This window comes from Balaenoptera musculus, chromosome 17, assembly GCF_009873245.2.
Source record: "Balaenoptera musculus isolate JJ_BM4_2016_0621 chromosome 17, mBalMus1.pri.v3, whole genome shotgun sequence".
In the NCBI taxonomy this organism is placed as follows: Eukaryota; Metazoa; Chordata; class Mammalia; order Artiodactyla; family Balaenopteridae; genus Balaenoptera; species Balaenoptera musculus.
This window is the reverse complement of record NC_045801.1, coordinates 19,249,686-19,272,417: the sequence shown is the minus strand read 5'-3', so window position 1 is coordinate 19,272,417 and position 22,732 is coordinate 19,249,686. Positions and strand designations below refer to the sequence as shown.

The following is a 22,732-nucleotide window of genomic DNA, read 5'->3' as shown; positions in this document are numbered from 1 at the left end:
GCTACGAGCTGCTGAGCTGGTACCACGAAAAAGCTAAAGAGAGCTTGCTTTTCATGTAAGCAACAGGAGTCGGAGGTGTACCTTGTCTTGCCTTTTTAGAGTTTACAAAGCATCTTGTCCATTAACATGCTTGACGCTCTGTACAACTCTGTGAGTTACACCCGGTAGGCACAATTAATCCCATTGCAGAGATGGGGCACCTGAGCTAGAAAGAGGCTTAATGGCTGGTGTAACCTGGAAAACATGGAGCTGGAGTTAAAAAAAAAAAAAAAAAAGCCTCCAAGTTTTTGTCTCTGTCTTATTGCATTTGCAGTATAGAAGTGCTTTCCAAACCGGGATCCTGAGTTCTGCAAATTGATTCAAGTTTTATGTTCAAAGTATATCTTAATTATGTTGCAAACTGTAATAAAAATACTTTCTAATATGTTATATACAGCTTTTCACAGTTTGCTTGTGCTTCCCAGTTAATTAGCGGTTTCACGGAATCTTGGAGTAAATGTTTCCTTCTTGGATGATTTGAAGGGTGTCCTAAAATTGCAGTGTAAGTAGAATAAAAGTTGTTACCTTTTGCAACTATTTAGTCTGGGTGAGAAGGCATGATTTTTGATACTGTGTAACTCGTGTTGAGAACTGTCAAAGAGTCTTGAGATTTTATCTTACTTGCGAGCTAACAGGTTTGCCTCCCACCATTTCATGGATGCAGGTAGGAGACCCTTGGGTTGGGGGACACAGAACAATTCGTTGCTCTCGGCAGCAGCAGTAGCCAGAGTATCACCATTTTCTTGACAGTTCCTCCAAGGCTTAGTTCCCAAAGAACGGCACAATGAAGGAGCAGATGACACCTGCCAGGGTTGGGTTACAGAAGAGGAACCCCAGTCTCGAGGAACCTTTTGTAATGGTCTTCAAGCAAACCTGCTTTCTGACCCAGAAGGAGAAATTATCTTTATCTTCCAGGTCTGTTCCTTATGCAGACATTCTTGAAAAGATGGTGAGAGGAGTTGAGGGGACAGTGGAGGAGGCCTGAAGATGCTGATGATATTGATGAAAGGAGCAACCACAGGACATTATTGATGCTTATTAGATACCATGCCCTTTACATGTGTTTTCTTATTAAAGCCTCATTCTACACCAATGAGATAAAAAATGTGATTCTCCCTTTGGCAAATAAGGAAATTGAGGCTAGAGTGGTAAACGAACTTGCCTACCTTCACATAGCCAGAAATCAGCGGTGGGGTGTTGGGGGAGCATTTCAAACCCTGGTCTCCAGCTCCAGAGCGCATGAGCCCACGTGTAACTATTTTTCAGTCTGCAGCTTCTAATTCACAAAGTTTTTGTAGCTTCTATCCAAGGAGGCTGTAGCAGGAATGAATACCACTAAACAATAGTAAACAATATGCAGCTTGTAGATTTTTAAATGGGCCTGAAAGGGAATTTGCACTCCCAATGCAGGGGGCACAGGTTCGATCCCTGGTCAGGGAGCCAAGATCCCGCATGCCGCGGGGTGTGGCCAAAAAATAAATAAATGAATAAATAAATGAACAAATAAATAAATGGACCTGAAAAAAAGTGTTCATCTCCTGGTTTCTACTAAGTCCTTGAGTCTGGTTTTGGAAATCACATCATTCTTTACTGCTTCTTGGCAATGCCACGCTTTCCCACCGTATAATAAATATATGGCAATAATATTAGAGCTTTGTTAACGTACAGCACAGGCAGCAGGCCAGCTGTGCTTGTCAGAAGTCGTCAGCCCTAGATTGTCATGTACAGATTTCTAGCTCTGGTTGATTATTCAGAAATGACTTGATTTAGAGGTAGACACATGTTGTTGCTTCAACAGTAGACGTGATTCCTCGACAGGGATTCATTGCCGGTCATTTCTGCCAAGTTTTCCTAATCTTGTGCAATTGCAGGGCGATGAACCAAGTCTCTGTAACATCGATTTTTGCCAATCAATCTCTGTAGTTACTTTTCAACTTGGTAGAATGGAAAAACCATTTAAGATTTCTGCGGGTGGAGAAGCGTGTGTCAGAGTTCTTCTCCTGCCACTTATCAAGACATTCAACCTATCTGAGTCTTGTCTTCATCCGTAAAATTGGAAGAACAGACATAGCTCACAAACTTGTCATGAAGACTAAATGAGAGAAAGTTCAGCAGAGTCTCACCTCGTACAGGACGTGTTGTGTTTCTAATATGTGAGGAAAAATGCACATCGTCCAAAGTATCCTTGTGTGACCCAGGTTGCATAAAAAAAAAAACAAACCACGTGCCTTTATATGCAAGAATTAGATTCTGCATGGTCAGATGCCCAGCCTGTATGCAGGACATTTCTGTTTGTCCTCCAGATCATTCTCTACCCTTTTCCAACCTGCCGTGTGCCCCAGGAGGCTGACTTACATGGCCTGAGTCAACAGGCTCCATTGCCATTGGCTGGGTCAGTGGGAGGCACTCGCAGGAAGTAGGTAGAAGGGAGGAGAGAAGGTCAGAGTACTTATTTCTCTGCTTGCTCCCTGCTATTGAAGGCCACAGGTCCCATCAGGCAGCCCTCTTCTTAACATCTATCCCCTTTAGGCTCTGGAAACTGCCCTCTCTCCATAACCCTGAGGCCTGGAGTTGTTAATGATCACAGACTGCTAGTCTGGACCTTTGCCATCTCTTTTAGTTTCCCTTAACCCTGCCCATAGCTTTAGTAGTTCTTTTATGCTAGACTACCTCTCATTAGCCCATTTGTACATTTTTGTAGTTTCCTGCTAGGGGACCCTGATTGACAGAGCTTGTGAGACCCACCTGGGATCTGAAATGAGTTGTCTCCTATCTCCGTGAATGGACAGGCATGAGGAATCGCCCACACTCTATCAATGGAAAAGTCACTTGCTCTTTCTGTTTTTTTCTGAGTGTGTACCATGCATGATGTGATGGTTGGAATTAGCACAGAGTACTCTCACTGTTGTATGAATATGGAGTATGGTTGGATTATAATGAATTTCTTTGGCTCCCTTTCTGACCCTTATCAACCTGAGTTCTAGCCCGGCAACCACATTTCTCCAAGGTGATTGTGCTTGATGTTTCAGTCTCTCTAGCTTGACTAGAAGCTCTTGAGGTCATGGACCTTGAGGTCGCACACAACTTTAGAGCCTCAATGTCCAGTACATAGCATATACCAAATAAATGTTTGTTGAAGAGATGAATAGATAAATGAACGCATGGTCATCCTTACTTAGGAAAGAAGTCAGTGGGCAGCCCCTTTCTTTCCTAACCTTGGGATGTTCAAATTGGACTAAAACCAGGAGTAGATATTTGCTATTCTAAGATCACTCTATTCGTATTTACTCATTGTACGTTCTGATCACAAACATTCAAAGCGTAAGAATAATAGTCATAGCCATCATTTACTGAGGACTTCTGTGCATTAGGCATCATTCTAAATATTTTCCATATATTATTTTATTTAATTCTTCCTGTACTTCTAAGAGGGAGAGATTTTCCCCATCAATTTACAGGGAAGGAAAGCAAATTTGAGGTGGGCTAAGTAACATGCTTTAAGCCTCCAGTTGAGTGAACCTGTAGAAATGGCATAATGTCTCTCTCTAGTATGCTTTGAATCCAACAACTCTAGTTCACATCAAGTGTCAGTTTATTCCATCTGGAAGAGATGAAGAACTCAGAGTCTTTTCTAGAGGAAATGGCTCTTGTGTGTTTTTAAGTGTTGAGATTCTAGAGTGAATGGATCTAAGGTGGGTGGGGCAGGGCGAGGTGATGCCAGACATTCTGCAACAAAGGGGAAGAAGAACACACAGGGAGTAGGAGAGAAGGAAGGACCTCCTGAGAGGAGAGGCACTTATTGGAGCAAAATAAAAGTAGACCTTCTAGGAGCGATACCAGGGGAAGGCTTGACTCGTTGGGGTTTTTAAAGTTGGAGGTTATTCCTCTGTTATTAGAAGCTTTGTGTGGAGGCTCCTTGGGTAGGCGGCTTTGTCTTTTAATGCAGAGATGATTCCAAGAGGTATACAGTAAGTCCCCTACATATACAAACGAGTTCTGTCCCGAGAACACGTTCGTAAGTCCAACAAAGTTAGCCTAGGTACCCAACTAACACAATCAGTTATATAGTACTGTACTGTAATAGGTTTATAATACTTTTCACACTAATAATACATAAAAAACAAACACACACACAAAATAAAGAAAACATTTTTAATCTTATAGTACAGTACCTTGAAAAGTACTGTAGTACGGTACAACAGCTGGCATACAGGGGCTGGCATCGAGTGAACAGGCAAGGAGAGTTACTGACTGGAGGAGGGAGAGGAGGTGGGAGATGGTAGAGCTGAAGGATTGTCAGCAATAGGAGATGGAGGGCAAGCTGCAATTTCACCCACACCTGATGTTGATGGCACACACGTTCACGTCTTTGAAAGTTTGCAGCTTGAAGGTTTGTATGCAGGGGACTTGCTGTAGTTGCTATGTTGTTTTTCTTGCTTTGTTTGCTAAATGAAAACATCCTTGCTTAATCACAGTCGCTTCACACAGAGCTGGGGAGTGTAAACAATGGCCTTGTTCTACCATATCTACAGAAAGCATTTATTAATTTTAGAGCCCCTAACAAAAGAGTCTTTCAGACCAGAAAGAAAGAAAATCCAGATAACATTTTAAACTTTATTAAAGTTAAATATGTAGTCAAACTTTAACTATAAAGTTAAATGTATTGAAGTATAGTATATCATTATATATAGCAGACATATCATAAGTGTGCCGCTCTATCAGTGTTCACAAACTGAACACACTTATGGAACAACCACCTAAATGATATTTTTTATAAAATTGTCCTCTGTATTCTACCATGATTCAATCTCCTAAATAAAATTAACTTTTGCCTCAGCGTTAGCATTCTCTAGAGTATAAAATTTCCTTTTAAGTAATTAAACTTTGGTTTTTCTATGTTTCACCTGTCACCTCCTCTCCCCAGGTGCTTGGAATTGGTTCTTCTGGCTGGTTGGGACTATCGTCCAACCTGACAAGGACTGATAAGAGTTGATAAGGGTCAACTCTCAGGGGGGGGTGTGTGTGTGTATCATTTGTTCACTGCTGCTTTGTGCCAGACAATACACTAGATGCTTTACACAGATTACCTCTAATTTTCACAACCCCACTGAGGCAAGCATTATTACCTTCATTACATAAGAGAAGAAACTCAGAAGATCATAGAGCCCAACCCCAGCTTGGAAATCACAGTTCAGAGATTGAAACCTAGGACTCCCTCCCCTTGCCACTGTCACCCTGGAACTGTTTGTACTGATGGGAAAGAGCAGAGGAGAAGAAAATCATCCAGATCAGTCCCAGATTGCTTTTGCGTGGCACGGGGATATTGTTTTGTATTCATTATATCAATATTTCCTACCTGCGCTAGGACAGATAGATTCAAAAAGACTGTGCAATCTCTCCTTGCCATCACATTTCACTCTTCAGACCATGCCCTTCCCTCTAGTGCATGCTAAGAGGTGGCTGAGAGGCTGTTAGCATCTCCGTGAACACCAGTGGCTCCAGCTTGCTGAGTGTTTCTTTATCCCATTACTGCTAGACTGAGGTCAGTGATTGGTCCTTTGCCACCGATGACTCCCTGCCGGTTTCTAGCAGATGGGTGAAATCAGAGTGTACGAGAGCAGTTTCAAGCTTTCAAGAAGTTCGGTAACTTTGCTTCCTCCTGGTCTTCCAGAATAGGAACTTTGACTTATTCTTTGTATCCTAGTGACCAGTGCAGGGTGGGGTATCCAGTAAGTGCTGATACATTTGTTGAGCTGAAAGCACAATTGTCATAATGGAAAGTGAAAAGGTGACCATCACACGAAAGATCACTATGCTGTCATCTTTGTTATCTTCATTGACAATCCTGAGCTCAGAATTCATCCGCTCTATCACCTGTAGGATCAGAACCTTTCTGGCCTAATGGCCTCCCATTGCCCACGCTTCTCTCCTCCTGCTTTGCCACCTACTCCAACCACCACCCCCCCCCCCCCGTGCTGCTACTTAACACTGAACTGCTTGTCCTGATCTCTCCTCATTCTGTGCATCTGTACTTGCTTTTCCTTGATCCTGTATCCTCTCACTGTCTCTTTTTATTTAAATTTTTTAAAATTTTATTTTTATTTATTTATTTTTGGCTGCGTTGGGTCTTCGTTGCCGCACACGGGCATTCTCTAGTTGCATCGAGTGGGAGCTACTCTTCATTGCAGTGTGCGGGCTTCTCACTGCAGTGGCTTCTCTTGTTGTGGAGCACGGGCTCTAGGCGCACGGGCTTCAGTAGTTGTAGCACACATGCTCAGTAGTTGTGACTCGCGGGCTCAGTAGTTGTGGCTTGCAGGCTCTAGAGCGCAGGCTCAGTAGATGTGGCACACGGGCTGTTTCGTCAAACAGGAGTTGACCTTAAGAGACTCTGGTAGACTTGTGTATTTTCTTCCTTACTTTCCTTTCATTCTATGGTAGACTTGGGTATTTTCGTCCTTACTTTCCTTTCATTCTATATATACTGGTAGACTTGGGTATTTTCTTCCTTACTTTCCTTTCATTCTATGGTAGACTTGGGTATTTTCTTCCTTACTTTCCTTTCATTCTATATATACTGGTAGACTTGGGTATTTTCTTCCTTACTTTCCTTTCATTCTATATATACTTATAACTCTATCGTAGCATTTATCTACCTTGCCCATAGGTGTTTCTGTTTTTTTAATATTTTATTTATTTATTTATTTGGCTGCTCCGGGTCTTGGTTGTGGCATGCAGGATCTTTGTTGCAGCACGCGGGCTCTTAGTTGCGGCATGCATGTGGGCTCTAGTTCCCTGACCAGGGATCTAACCTGGGCCCCCTGCATTGGTAGCACGGAGTCTTAACCGCTGGACCACCAGGGAAGTCCCACCCATAGGTTTTTAATGTTTGCTTCCCACTGGATGGTAAGCAAGTTAAGGACAAAGTCCATGTCTTTTCATTTCTGCATCTCCTAGGATAGAGAAGATGCTCAGTAAATATTTATTGAATTAACGAATGAATAAATGAAGTGTCCAAAGTAGTGATTTTTTAATAGCTTTATTAAGATATAATTGGGTCAATACCATACAATTGACCCATTTAAAGTGTACAATTTAATGCTTTTTAGTATACTCACAGACATGTGCAACCATCACCACAATTTTAGAAAATTTTTGTCACCTCCAAAAGAAACCCTGTACCTCTTAGCTATCACTCTCTATTTCTCCATTCATCCTTAAGCAATCACTAATTAACTTTCTGTCTCCATAGATTTCTCTGTTTTGAACATTTCATATGAATGGAATGATATAATTTATGGTCTTGTGTGATTGGCCTCTTTCGTTTAGTATAATGTTTTCAAGGTTTGTCCATGTTGTAGTGTGTTTCAGTACTTCATTCCTTTTTATAGCCAAATATTGCTCCATTGTATGGATATATGACATTTTCAGCTCCATCAGTTGATAGATATTTGGGTTGTTTATACTTTTTGACAACAATGTATAATGCTGCCAGGACATTTGTGTACAAGTTTTTCTGGGACATAGGTTGTCATTTCTCCTGGACATATTCCTAGGAGTAGAATGGCTGGATCACGTTGTAACTTTGTGTTTAATGGTTTGAGGAACTGAGAGACTATTTTCTGAATCGACTGTACCATGTTACATTCCCACCAACAAGCTTCCAGTTTCTCCACATCCTTGCCCACACTTGCTACTATCTGACTTTTTGATTTTAGCCAACTAGTAGGTGTGAAGTGGTATCTCAGTGTGGTTTTGATTTGCAGTTCCTTCATGACTGATAATGCTTAGCATCTTTCCATGTGCTTATTGGCCGTTTGTATATCTTCTTTGATCTATTGAGATCATTTGTCCACTTCTAAATTGGGTTGTCTTCTTATTTAAGTGTTCCTTATATATTCCAGATGCAAATCCATTATCAGACATATGATTTGCATTTTCTCCCATTCATTGAGTTGTCTTTTCACTTTCTTGCTGGTGTCTTTGAAGCATGAAAGTTTTACATTTTAATGTAGTTTGATTTATCTATTTTTCCTTTTTCTTCTTGTGCTTTTGGTGTCATATCTAGGAATCCTTTGCCAAATTCAAGGTCACGAAGATTTATCTTTATGTTTTCTTGTCAAAGTTTTATGGCTTTAGCTCTTACATTTAGGTCTTTAATATATTTTGAGTTATTTTTTGTATAGGGTTTGAGGTAAGGGTCCAACTTCATTCTTTTACATGTCGTTCTCTAATTATCCCAGAACCATTTGTTGAAAAGACTGTTATTTCCCCCATTAGATGGCCTTGGCACCCTTGTTAAAATCAGTTGGCCATAGATGAATCAAAGCAGTGGTTTTTAAATCTGTTTTAAGAGAGGGAGTCTTATGATTGTACAATGTAAGACCTTGGTTGAAAAAAAAGAGGAAAGACTGTTTCCCATTCTTTTTCATGTAACTTCCACAAATATGCAGGATAAAGTGGTCCTTCTGTCACCTAGCCTGTTAACCTGCAGAAAAGTAGTCCCTACTTGTCATTGTGTTCAGTTTTTTATCATTTTTTCTTACCTCTTTAAAATATGTTCATTTTGTTTTCCCTTGTTGGTATTATCTTTAATTTTTCTTAATTACTTCATCTTACCCCTCCTAACCTTCTTTCTTTACCTCCTTTGTTTTTTCTTTGTTTTTGGCAGCAAATCCTTCTATTTTCTAATAATTATGGAAGCATCCAAAATAAATAATAACCATTCCCTTAAAAGGAGTCTTTATAATATGTTTGAGAACCCAGTTTCCCTTGACAGTTGTTTGCAAGGGTTCACAGAGGTTTGAATTGTTTTGAATTCAGTGTAGAAGTGCTTGGTTTCTCTCCTTCTTGTGTAATTTTATGGTTATGAAACCATAGCTGAATGTAGCCTTTTACGACAGCCATGGCCTTGGAATCCACACTCAGCTTCTATCTAAAGCTGATTCAAGTTCAATAACAACAGCTGAAATGTTTAATACAACCACACTAAAAAGCTGAAAATGTTTAGCACAACACTAAAAACTGTGGGCAATGTGAAAATTACAACTTAGGTTCCAGCATATCAGTCTCTTCAGAGCATAAAACCAGCACTAAAAAAGTTCTTGCTTTTTTTCCAGCAAATCTAAAATAGCAAGCAAAGAGGAAGGGATTTTAACATCAAAGACAAATAACACTCTCCATTACTGTTGTTTGTGGTATTCTTAGTTTCCAGTCAGTTGATTAACAAATATTTGTTAAGCACCTAATTTATACTGCCTCCGGGGCTGGGTTTTCACCAGCATTGAAGGCATGGTGTCTATCCTTCAGAAGCTTCTAGTTTAGCTGAAGGGGTAAAAATAGTGTGTTAGAAATTGAGAGAATATATACAAAACTGTGGTACTGGCTCAAAGTTCAAAAAAAAGGAGAGATCTGTATGAATTGCTTTTTAGTTGGGATATTTTCAAAGAGAGGTTAGTACTTTAGCCCTTCAAAGCAGAACCCCAGTATCTCACTTAGCACCTTTGTGCGTATGAGGAACAGACACCATTTTGCCCTTTCCTTCAGGCTCCTACAGTACCTCTCCTCCACAGGGACTGCTCCTGAGGAGTGGGCACTGGATTTTAGACTTAATTTGTCGCTGAAGCGAGGTTCCCTTGTGCAGTGAACAACCTGCACCACTGTACAAGGAGTGCCTTTTTTTTTTGAAGAATAGTTTGGATTTCTCCAGGGAAGGGGAGGAGGGAGGATGTAAGGGAAGAACATGAGTAAGGAAAAAAGGTGAGACAGAGTATGTTCTGTTCAGTGTATACTATGAAGGCAAGTGAAGGAAGGTGAAAGGTATTTGTTGGTAAAGAGTGTAAAATGCTGTTTTTCTTACCTTTCCCTCACCTTTTTTTAATATATAATAGTTTTACTGACAAACATTAACCAAACAGCTCTCTGTTTACTAGTTCCTAACCAAATTATTATGAAAATTGTATCAATTTATGCCTGTCACATCTATTCTATAGATAATAGCATAGCATTCAAAAATATCAATGCTCATATAAGCATTTCGCCATAATTCATACTTTCTTCCTAATCACACAAGTCAATATTACACATTCAAACTGTATTTTGGAAGCATACATCTAAATATATAATTTATACATTGGGAGCAACTTTATTATATTGGGCATTAATATAAGCATTTTGTCAGGGACAAGTCGTCTGGTTAAACATAAACTTAACCTTAATATAACTTCTTTATTGATAACGTTTTTCCCAGTTATAAACGTAGTATACTCTCTCTGGGGAATAATTTGAGTAATAGAGAATTCTATTAAGGTGAAAACAAAAATCATTCAGAAACTGCCCCCAAGGGTAAGTAACTCTTTTAATATTTGGATGAATGAATTTTTAATTTTTAATGGTTACCATGTATATAATTTTATGTTTTGCTTTTCAAAATAATTTATCATTACACTAACACTTTTTTTTTTTAAAGCTCTTTAAATTCTAAAGCATCTTTCCGGCCTAATAGCCCATGGGTCATTTTGGATCCCTCCCTAGTTTGTGCCCTTGTATACCATTCACATATGTTCCCACATTATATAGGGCCTTCTCAGTTCCTTTGAATTTTTTTTCAATGCACAAGGAGATTGCTATCAGCTTATTTCTATTCCTGTACTGGCTCCTAAATGTAGCAGTTCCTTCTATTGTGATGCTGCCTTTCCCCTGGGTTAGAGTGAGTCTGGGAAATATGACTCAGATATATATCCAGGAAAGGTTGAACTCAGTCACATGCACAATCAAAATCTGGTGAGTACTTCCAGGAGACGAATATTGTCAATGCCTAACACCTTGTAAGGTGTGTGGCTTTATGTCATGATTATAGGCCCACACAGGACCATTTTGACTGAAGATGAATTTGTTCTATAAAAATAAGACTTTCAGAGCATCGTCCCCATTTCTCATTACTAATTAAAATGGAATTGTTATTCTTGTCTATAGAAACACACAGAATCTTAATTCATTTTGCCATAAAGAAAGGGGTTCGATCTTATGGCTCCATCTAGAAAATTTTTATCATCATAATCATTATCATCATCATTACAGCTAAAATGTATTCAGTGTTTAAGGTGTATTCAACACCACGATTGAAGCATTTCGTGCATTATCACACTTAAACTGCACAGCAGCTCCCCAAGTAGGCACTGTCGTTATCTGCAGTTTACACTCGGGGAAGGAGAGTCATGTAGCTAACAGGTGTGCAGAGTTAGGAATTGAAGCTACATTTGTCTTTAATTTCATGCTTTTAAACAAGTATAATTCAGGGCAATTGACATTCTGTGACTTCTGAGCCTAAGCAGTTTAAGAAGGCCTGGCATGGTTGATTGGTTTTTGATAAGAGTCTAAAAGATAATTCAATGGAGGATGAATAGTCTTTTCAACAAATGATGCTGGGATAACTGGATAGCTGCATACAAGCAAACAGAGTTTGATCCTTGCCTCATGCCTTCTAGAAAATTTAACTCAAAGTGGATTATAGAGCTAAATGTGAGAACTAAAACTATGAAACTCTTAGAAGACAACGTAAGAGTAAATTTTCATGGGCTTGTGTCAGGCAATGTTTCTGACATGTGACACCAAAAGCACAAGCAGCAAAAGAGAAAAATGGATAAATTGGGCTACATAAAAATTAAAAACTTTGGGGCTAGAAACAGTACCATCAAGAAAGTGAGAAAACAGCCCATAGAATGGGAAAAAATATCTGCAAATCATATGTCTGATTAAGGACTTGCATCAAAGAATATATAAAGAACACTTAAAAGTTCAATAATAAAAAGACAATCTAGTTTTACAGTGCGCAAAGGATCAGAATAGACATTTCTCCAAAGAAGATATATAAATGGACAATAAACACATAAAAACATGCTTAGTATCATTAATCATCAGGGAAATGCAAATCAAAAACACACTTACGTACCTCTTCACACCCACCAGGAGGATCCTAATAACAAAGAACAGATGACAAATGCTGGCAAGGATGTGGGGAAATTAGAACTCTCATACTGTACTGGTAGGAACATAAAGTGGCACAGCCACTTTAGAAAACAGTCTGGCATTTTCGCAAAAGGTTAAAAAGAGTTACCATATGACCCAGCAATTCTACTTCTTGGTGTATATCCAAGAGTAAAGAAAACATATGTCCACATAAAAAATTTGTATATAAATTTTCAAAGTAACATTATTCACAATAACCCAAAGGAAACAATGCAAATGCCCATCAGCTGATGATTGGATAAACCCAATGTGGAATATTCATACAGTGGAATATTATTTGACAATGAAAAGGAATGAAGTACCAATACATGCTGCAACATGATGAATGTTGAAAACATTATACTAAATGAAAGAAACCAGTCACACAGGACCACATACTGTATGACTCTTATTTATATGAACTGTCTGTAAGAGGCAGATTCATAGATGTAGGAGGTAGATTAGTGTTTGCCTAGGGCAGGGGGAATGGGGAAGTGGGGGATGATTATTAATGGTACAGCATTTCCTTTGGGGTGATAAAGTATTTTAGCATGGATGGTAGTGATGGTTGTACAACTCGATGTATATACCGAAAACCATTGCATTTTACATGTTAAATGGGTTAGTTGTCTGGTAAGTGGATATATATTAATAATATTGTATTATTATTATTATTAATATCTTAATATATGCTAATAAAAGTGTAAAAAAAAATTCTGGCAGCATCTGCTTCTTTCCTCTTGAGCTCTGCATCTCAATGTCCAGGCTGTGTCATGGGAAGGAAAGGCTATTCTGACTTAGGAGCACCGCAGGGCCAGACATCGAGCCCTGGCCCACTGTCTGCCTGCAATGGCATGAGTGATCCCAAGCAAAGCTGATGGAGGATCTGCCCAGTTGAGCCCCAGGCAACCCACAGAATACTAAGATATGATTAAATGGTGGTTGGGCTTTTTTTTTTTAATTTGTTTTATTAAAGTATAGTTGATTTACAGTGTTGTGTTAGTTTCTGATGTAAAGCAAAGTGATTCAGTTATACAAACATATAATAGTTTGCATCTGCTCATCCCAAACTCCCAATCCATCCCTTCCACACAGCCTCCCCTGCCCTTGGCAACCACAAGTCTGTTCTCTATGTCTGTGAAGTCTGTTTCTGTTTTGTAAATAAGTTCATTTGTGTCATATTTTACATGCCACATAAAAGTGATATCATAAGGTATTTGTCTTTCTCTTTCTGACTTACTTCACTTAGTATAATGATCTCTAGGTCCATCCATGTTGCTGCAAATGTTATTTCATTCTTTTTTATGGCTGAGTAGTATTCCATTGCATATATATGTACCACATCTTCTTTATCCATTCATCTGTCAGTGGACATTTAGATTGTTTCCTTGCCTTGGCTATTGTAAATAGTGCTGCTAAGAACGTAGGGGTGGGACTTCCCTGGCGGTTTAGTGGTTAGGACTCTGTGCTTCCACTGCAGGGGGTGAGGTTCGATCCGTGGTTGGGGAACTAGGATCCCGCATGCTGCACAGTGTGGCCAAAAAAAAAACTTAAAGAACATAGGGGTGCATGTATCTTTTTCAATTATACTTTTGTTTGAATATATGCCCAGGAGTGGGATTGCTAGATCTTATGGCAACTCTCTTTTTAGTTTTTTGAGGGACCTCCGTACTGTTTTCCATACTGGCTGCACCAATTTAAATACATTCCCATAAATGGTGGTTGTTTTAAGCCACCAAGTGTTGGGGCAACTTGTTACATAGCAAGAGATCATTGGACCAAGTAGTGAGTCAAATTATTGTCGTAACACTGTGACTACATATTGATACTAAAATCAATCCCAGGCAAGCCTTTGTCCTAAGGAGAAGAATCTGGATAGGAATAGTATTATGCTTGATTTTAAGGGAAAATGAAATAAGGAAGAGCTAAGGGCTGTGGAGCATGTTTTAAATAGCTAGCTGAGCCGATCCAGGCAGGCCTGCCAACTGGTCTCTTGTCGAAAGCTCACATTGGCAGCAGCAGCTAACCAGCCATTTGTCCAGAGGCCCAGGAGCTACTTAGCAGGAGCTCTAGAGGGCTGGCAGGTCATTTTTCTGGTTTCAAGAAGTGACACAAATTAACCCCTATCCACTTGTCCTGCCCACACCCTGAAAGGAAAATTGCTAAGCTGGAAGCGACAGAGTGGTTTGGCCACTCTGCAGCATGTAGAATCTTAGTTCCCTGACCAGGGATCGAACTCATGCCTCCTGCAGTGGAAACATGGAGTCCTAATCACTGGACCACCAGGGAATTCTAAGGGGGTCATTTTTGATATACTCTAGGGTAATGATGTGTAGCAGGGGAATGCAGAGAAACGAGTTTCATTTATCATTCAGCAAATACTGTTCTAGGACCTACCGTACTAGGAAACAGCTATCAACCACATAGACGGGGATCCTGGTCTCAAGAAGCTTATAGTTAAGTGAGCAGGCCATTTCCCCAGGGCTCTGAGAAGGCCTTTCAGGGACTCTGGGAGCCCTTAGAAGTGGCACGTGGTCTAGATTTGTGGGATGGGAGATTTCTTAGAGAAATAACATCTAAAACTGGAAAACTGAGGAAGCTCGTCTTCACTCTAAAATAGCTTATTTGGGGGCTTCCCTGGCAGTCCAGTGGTTAAGACTCTGTGCTTCCAATGCAGGGGACATGGGTTCCATCCTTGGTCGGGGAACTAAGATCTCACATGCTGCTCGGAGCTACCAAAAATAATAATAATAATAAATAAATAAAATACCTTATTTGAGGGTGAAAAGAAATGAGGAAGTGGTAGTATTCCTTATTTAGGCATTTTGTTTTCTAGATTCCTATCACTGATGCAGGCTCCCAGGTCTAACTCTATGTGGCTTTATTTTATACAGTTTATTTCCAGGACCTTCCGGTATTCATGCACTGTTCTTTCAGTACCTTCCAACTGATGTGACATGTTCCTCTTTGTGGGTTTCACATCTTTTTTGCCATTTCTCATTGATATGAATATATTCTAGTTGTCTATTCCTACAAAACAAATCACCTTAAAACTGACTAGTTTAAAACAACAATGATATATTATTTCTCCTGATTCTGTGGCTTGCAAGGCGATTCCTGTACTGGTTTCACCTGGGCTCATTCATACGGTTGCTGGAGGGTCAGCTGAGCTGGAATGTCCAAGATGGCCTCATTCTCATGTCTGAGAGTTGGTGCTGGCTATCGCCTGGGCCTGTGGCCTCTTCACCTCCAACAGGCTACACTTGCTTCCTTACACCGCGGTCTCAGTATGGCATTCCAAGGGGGCAACGGTGGAAGTTGCAAGGCCTCCTAAAGCCTTGCCGTGGGAGTCAAATCATGTTGCCTCTGTTGCATTTGGTTGGGCAGTGCAATTCACAAAGGCAGCCCAGGTTCAAGGGAAGGGGAAATAGACTCCACCTCTTGATGGGAGAAGCAGTGAAGTCAATTGGAAAGAAGCATGAGGGGAGCTGATGTGGCCGTCATGGCACATAATCTCGTATGGAACGTCAGGATTCTGTCCCTTGTGTTGATGTATATGTGGCAGTTGTCCCTTCCATCTTCTAAGGAGGGCCTGGTCATTATTGTATTAAATGTAATTCTTATGGCTCATACCAACTCAGCTGCTACTAAGCCTCTGAAAGCAGCCTAGTAGCTATTTCTAAGGATGGATTAAAGTACAGAAGAGGGTTCACTTAGGAAGAGGTCTAAATAATATTTTCTTTTGCAGATTTAATTTTTTAATTGAAGTATAGTTAACTTACAGTGCTATTTTGGTTTCAAGTGTACAGCAAAATGATTCAGTCATACATGTATATATATGTGTGCGTGTGTATATATATATATATATATATACACACACACATATTCTTTTTCAGATTCTTCTCCGTTATAGGTTATTACAAGATACTGAGTATAGTTCCCTGTGCTATACAATAGGTCCTTGTTGTTTACCTATTTTATATGTAGTAGAGTGTATATGTTAATCCCAAATTTCTAATTTATCACTCCCCTGCCAATAAGATTTTAAAGTGAGTTCTGTTACAAGCTGAATAAGGTTTTTAATAAGTTCAGTTATATGCTAAAAGCTTTTATAAATACTCTTAATTACTTCTTGGACTTTTGGCTAAGATCAAGTATGGTATCTGTTCTTATCAGTTTAGTGTAAATACTCTTAAATATAAAAGCATACACTTACATTCTTAGAATTTTTTAACAAAAGTTTTTAATGATAGCAATCCAGCGAAGGCAGTGGAACATGTATTATCTTCCTCATTTAATGTGAGTTTGGGGACACTTGAAGTAGTGAAAAATCATGTCATTAGTTTGTGGCAGAGTTGTGTTTGAGTCCCAGGTGTCCTGCTTCCCAAGGCTGTGCTCCTTCCATGGCTTCCAAATAGTAGAACTCTGAAGATTCTGGGAAGAGTGGAGGTGACTCATAGGAGTCCCCTTGTAGCTACTGGCACAAATTCAACACGCCCTGAGGAATGCACCATGATTAGTTAAGTTTAACGCTTTGTATATACATTGTCTTTTGTATTGTTAAGTTGTTTCATTCACACTCACCCTATCATTCTCACAACAGAAGAGCGAAGCTATCATTATACTCTTGAGAAAAAGGAAGGTTAAAAAAAGAAAAGTGGCTTGCTTTTCATCTCACAGCTACCAAGTGACCCATTCTGAATAAAACTTAAATCTTCAAATTCCTAGTTGAATATTCTTTCCACAGTAGGATTGGGCTCTAAGTCTGAAAGCACTGAAAATGAACATCATATGAGTGGACATTGAGGTACGCGGGTTCAATTACCCACAAATGATATGATTTATAAACGTGTAAAGTGCTCTCATTTGTATGACCCTGAGCAAGTTTCCTCCCCGCAACACTGAATGCTGTCATTCACTTTTTCTCATTTGGATGAGAATTACATTTTTCTCATATGGATGAAGAGGGGGTTGTATCATAATAATCTCTAAGGTTTCTTCCTGCTCTAGAATGAAATGGTACAATTTGTGTTGCATACTATTGTTAGTTTGAGAAGACCTGAAGGTTTTTAAAAGAGAGAAATGAACTTTCATATAGAAGACAAGAACTCATCAGGAACAGTTCTAAAGGAAGATGATACAATGATTGTGACATTTTATGAGGTTCTGTTTTCATTGTACAAGGTTTCGTGGACAAACATGGACTCTGTCTATCCTGTTGGAGCTTATAATTGAGTAGGGAAGGTAGTCTTTAATCTGATAATTACGTAGACTGTATAGGGAGCAATGGACATCTGATAATGATTGAAATGCAAAGGATAAGGAGTTAAGTAGGCTTGAGGAGTAGAGGAATAGTCGAGAGAAGTGAGGAGGAATGTTCCAGGTTTGGGAATGACATATTCAAAGGCCCTGTGGTAGATGGGCATGATATGTTTGAACTGAAAGAAGCCCAGCATCTCTGGAGCACACAGCGGCCAGAGGTGAGAATGTTCCAAAGGGGATGGGGTCAGGGTCATGCAGGCATTATAGGCCATATAAAGGGTTTTGGTCTTTAGCCTAAAAGCAATGAGAAGCCATTAAAGTGTATCTTCAACAGGGGCAGGACATTTTCAGGTTCAAATTTTTAAAAGATCATTTTAATTGCTGTGTCTGGGCTTGGGTGCTTGAGGTTGGGTTGAGAACAAAAGTGGGTGCATAGTATAGTCCAATTAAGAAACCAATGTAATTGTCTAGGTTAAAGGTGTTGGTATTTTGGGCCAAGGCAGTGGCAGTGCCAAAGATGGGAAGACTTAGACATATATGAGAGCTATCTGGGAGGTAAAAACCACAGTTCAGACTGATAGACTGGGTTGAGGAAGATGAAGGCATCATGGAGGAAGCCTTGTTTTCAGGCTGCATGGTGGAAGCACTCACAGGCACAGGACCTCAGGTTTGGAGGGAAGAACCTGAGTTCAGGTTTGGGCTTGTTGATTTTGAGGTGTCTTTGGGATATCCATGTGGATACAAAGGTCTGGGGTTGGGAATAGAGCCCTGGTCTAAGGATATAAATCTGAGAATCCTTGGGGCATGGATGGTAATTGAAGCCATGGGGATATAAGAACTTGCCTGAGAGACGAGAGAAGAGAGATATTTGGAGAACTGAACCTCAAGGGATTCCAGCCTTTAAAGTCCATGGAGATGAGGAGGTGGTAACCCACAATGGTCACTGAGAAAAGGTAGGAACAGAGGGAAACCAGTGCAGTGTGTGACGTCCTTCTAACTGAGGGGAGTGCTCAATGGCATCTGATGCTATTAATGTCAACCACATGGGGGACCTACAAGATGTCCATCGTATATGGACACAAGGGAGAATGCTTGTGCCCCTAGTAGTAAAGGCAGAAGCTAGAGGAGTGAAGAGTACATGGGAAGGTAGGTGTGAGACAGGATATGTGGGGCTAGGGGGGTTGTAAAGGAGTGACTTATGTAGTTGTCTTAGTTCAGGCTGCTTTAACAAAAATACTATAGACTGGATGGCTTATACGATAGACCCTCATTTCTCACAGTCTGGAGGCTGGGAAGTCCAAGATCAAGGCGCCAGCAGACCTGGTGTATGGTAAGGCACCTTAGTTTGCAGAGGTCTTCTCGTTGTATTATTGTCACAAGAGAGAAAGAGGAAGCAAGTTCTCTTCTGTCCCTTCCTATAAGGACAGTAATCTCATCATGGGTCTGTGGGGGAACAGTTTGCCACCCCAAAATGTCTCTTTGGTGTGTGGATTACTTCGAGCTGAAAACAATCAAGGCCCAAAAGACTCTGGAAGAACCTTTGACCTGTGACCTAACTGCCTAAAAAAATTTAGAGAGAGGACCTGTTCCAGGAAGGGAGCTATCAACATAGATAACTATAGTATGAGCTAGGCGTGTAGGCAAGGAGAAACCTGGCCAAGTCTGTTTGTTAAAATTCCCCTCTGTGTCCCATTGTCTCTGCATGACACAACAAACATTTATTTACCAAACAGTTGTCTTTACATCTCCATGTGAATTGCCTTCCTCCCCTTTGAAGTCCTGGACCACTACCCCAACATCCTCTTTTGTCTTTAGCTGAAGGTAGTATTTAAAGTGAGGGTTTTGACTCTCTGACATAAGTCACAGCAAGATCCTTTTTGACCCACTTCCTAGAGAAAGGGAAATAAAAACAAAAATAAACAAATGGGACCTAATGAAACTTCAAAGCTTTTGCACAGCAAAGGAAACCTTAAACAAGATGAAAAACAACCCTCAGAATGGGAGAAAATATTTGCAAACGAAGCAACTGACAAAGGATTAATCTCTGAAATTTACAAGCAGCCCATGCAGCTCAATATCAAAAACACAAACAACCCAATCCAAAAATGGGCAGAAGACCTAAATAGACATTGCTCCAAAGAAGATATACAGATGGCCATCAAACACATGAAAGGATGCTCAACATCGCTAATCATTAGAGAAATGCAAATCAAAACTACAATGAGGTTATCACCTTACACTGGTCAGAATGGCCATCATCAAAAAATCTACAAACAATAAATGCTGGAGAGGGTGTGGAGAAAAGGGAACCCTCTTGCACTGTTGGTGGGAATGTAAATTGATACAGCCACTATGGAGAACAGTATGGAGGTTCCTTAAAAAACTAAAAATAGAACTACCATACGACCCAGCAATCACACTACTGGGCATATAACCGGAGAAAACCATAATTCAAAAAGAGTCATGTGAAGCCTCTTAGATAGCCTCAACCACCAGAAGGCAGACAGCAGAAGCAAGAAAAACTACAATCCTGCAGCCTGTGGACCAAAAACCACAGTTACAGAAAGATAGACAAGATGAAAAGGCAGAGGGCTATGTACCAGATGAAGGAACAAGAAAAAACCCCAGAAAAACAACTAAATGAAGTGGAGATAGGCAACCTTCCAGAAAAAGAATTCAGAATAATGATAGTGAAGATGATCCAGGACCTCGGAATAAGAATGGAGGCAAAGATTGAGAAGATGCAAGAAATGATTAACAAAGACCTAGAAGAATTAAAGAACAAACAAACAGAAATGACCAATACAATAACTGAAATGAAAACTACACTAGAAGGAATCAATAGCAGAATAACTGAGGCAGAAGAACGGATAAGTGACCTGGAAGACAGAATGGTGGAATTCACTGCTGCAGAACAAAATAAAGAAAAAAGAATGAAAAGAAATGAAGACAGCCTAAGAGACCTCTGGGACAACATTAAACACAACAACATTCGCATTATAGGGGTCCCAGAGGAGAAGAGAGAGAGAAAGGACCAGAGAAAATATTTGAAGAGATTATAGTTGAAAACTTCCCTAACATGGGAAAGGAAATAGCCACCCAAGTCCAGGAAGCGCAGAGAGTCCCATACAGGATAAACCCAAGGAGAAACACGCCGAGACACATAGTAGTCAAAGTGGCAAAAATTAAAGACAAAGAAAAATTATTGAAAGCAGCAAGGGAAAAACGACAAATAACATACAAGGGAACTCCCATAAGGTTAACAGCTGATTTCTCAGCAGAAACTCTGCAAGCCAGAAGGGAGTGGCATGATATACTTAAAGTGATGAAAGGGAAGAACCTACAACCAAGATTACTCTACCCGGCAAGGATCTCATTTAGATTTGATGGAGAAATCAAAAGCTTTACAGACAAGCAAAAGCTAAGAGAATTCAGCACCACCAAACCAGCTCTACAACAAATGTTAAAGGAACTTCTCTAAGTGGGAAACACAAGAGAAGAAAAGGACCTACAAAAACAAACCCAAAACAATTAAGAAAATGGTCAGGCTTCCGGTTAGGTATCATGGCCGCGCCCGTTCGAGAGTCACGTGTGAGTGCGGGGAAAAAGCTGAAAAATTCACTAAAGAAAAAGGGGAAGATGAAAATGGTATCCCCGGCTGCAGCATCGGAGCTGGAAGATAAGGACAAAGGTGCTGCCGATAGTGAAGGTTCTGTAGGAAGCTGTGGATCAGAAAAGGATCACTTTTCCTCTGGTGAAGAAGCAATAGAAGCTGACAATGAGGATGAAGCTGAGCCCTGTGGCGATGGCAGTGAAGATGCCGTAGAAGCTAATGTTGGAACTAACGTGGGCTGGGCAGATGCCATGGCTAAAATCCTTAGCAAGAAGACTCCTAAAAGTAAACCCACCATTCTGGTCAAAAACAAAGAGCTGGAAAAGGAAAAAGAGAAGTTGAAGCAAGAGAGACTAGAGAAAAGAAAACAGCTTGATAAGAAGCGGGAATGGGAAATGATGTGCAGAGTAAAGCCAGATGTTGTCAAAGACAAAGAAACAGAGAGAAATCTTCAGAGAATCGCAACGAGGGGTGTGGTGCAATTATTTAATGCTGTTCAAAAGCATCAAAAGAACGTTGATGAAAAGGTTAAAGAAGCTGGAGGATCTATTAGAAAGCGTGCTAAGCTGATATCAACTGTTTCCAAGAAAGATTTCATCAGTGTTCTCAGAGGGATGGATGGACGCACAAATGAGAAAAGTTTGACTGGGAAGAACTCGAAAGCCAAACAGACTGAAGCAAAATCAGAAGAGGGCCCAGGATGGACTATCCTACGTGATAATTTCATGATGGGAGCATCCATGAAAGACTGGGACAAAGAAAGTGATGGACCAGATGACAACAGGCCGGGGTCTGGAAGTGACTCTGACACATAAAGCTATATAAGAAACACAGTTTCCATTTTATTTTTCCTAGAAAAATACTCATGCTCTGAAAGTTGGGGAATTATAAAGATACCATTTGTAAGAGAGCCAAAAGACTTTCACTATTTTCAACTTCGGTGTTTCTCTTTTTCATGTAAACTTGGTTAAAATGATATTTCAAACCTTGTATAATTTTAAGCATTGTTCTTTAGAACGTTTGTAGAAAGAAATATTTCTACTTGAGATATGCCTTTTGCCAAGTTCATTATAGGTTTACCTATAGCTTTTGGATATTGGTGTTTTATTTAAGTATCACCAAGGGTTGTAGAAATGCAATATCAATTCATAATTAAAATGAACTCCTTGAAGTTAAAAAAAAAAAAAAAAAAAAGAGTCATGTACCACAATGTTCATTGCAGCTCTATTTACAATAGCCAGGACATGGAAGCAACCTAAGTGTCCATTGACAGATGAATGGATAAAGAAGGTGTGGCACATATATACAATGGAATATTACTCAGCCATAAAAAGAAATGAAATTGAGTTATTTGTAGTGAGGTGGATGGACTTAGAGTCTGTCATACAGAGTGAAGTAAGTCAGAAAGAGAAAAACAAATACCGTATGCTAACACATATATATGGAATCTAAAAAAAAAAAAAGGTTCTGAAGAACCTAGGGGCAGGACAGGAATAAAGACGCAGATGTAGAGAATGGACTTGAGGACACGGGGAGAGGGAAGGGTAAGCTGGGAGGAAGTGAGAGAGTGGCATGGACATATATACACTACCAAATGTAAAATAGATAGCTAGTGGGAAGCAGCTGCACAGCACAGGGAGATTAGCTCGGTGCTTTGTGACCACCTAGAGGGGTGGGATAGGGAGAGTGGGTGGGAGACGCAAGAGGGAGGAGATACGGGGATATGTGTATGTGTATAGCTGATTCACTTTGTTATACAGCAGAAACTAACACACCATTGTAAAGCAATTATACTCCAATAAAGATGTTAAATAA

At 40.0% G+C, this 22,732-nt stretch overlaps 2 protein-coding genes, 1 non-coding gene and 1 pseudogene across 10 annotated transcripts in view; 3 read left to right on the top strand and 1 right to left on the bottom strand.

Moving 5' to 3' along the window:
• Nucleotides 1–22,732, top strand: part of DEPTOR (DEP domain containing MTOR interacting protein) — a 151,258-nt gene that overhangs the window by 49,375 nt on the left and 79,151 nt on the right. The gene's annotated exons all lie outside the window — the stretch shown is intronic.
• Nucleotides 6,828–6,900, bottom strand: TRNAG-ACC. The gene has a single exon. It is a non-coding gene; the product is annotated as a tRNA-Gly (tRNA).
• On the top strand, nucleotides 16,167–16,322 carry LOC118883913 (annotated as a pseudogene).
• Nucleotides 20,869–21,852, top strand: LOC118883274 (RRP15-like protein). Its single transcript, XM_036829898.1, has one exon. It carries the CDS (start codon nucleotides 20,869–20,871, stop codon nucleotides 21,730–21,732), a length of 864 nt encoding a protein of 287 aa, XP_036685793.1. The 3' UTR covers nucleotides 21,733–21,852.

Excerpts from the sequence above, each read along its gene's own strand:
- LOC118883274 (XM_036829898.1), top strand. The coding sequence starts at position 20,869 with ATGGCCGCGCCCGTTCGAGAGTCACGTGTGAGTGCGGGGAAAAAGCTG.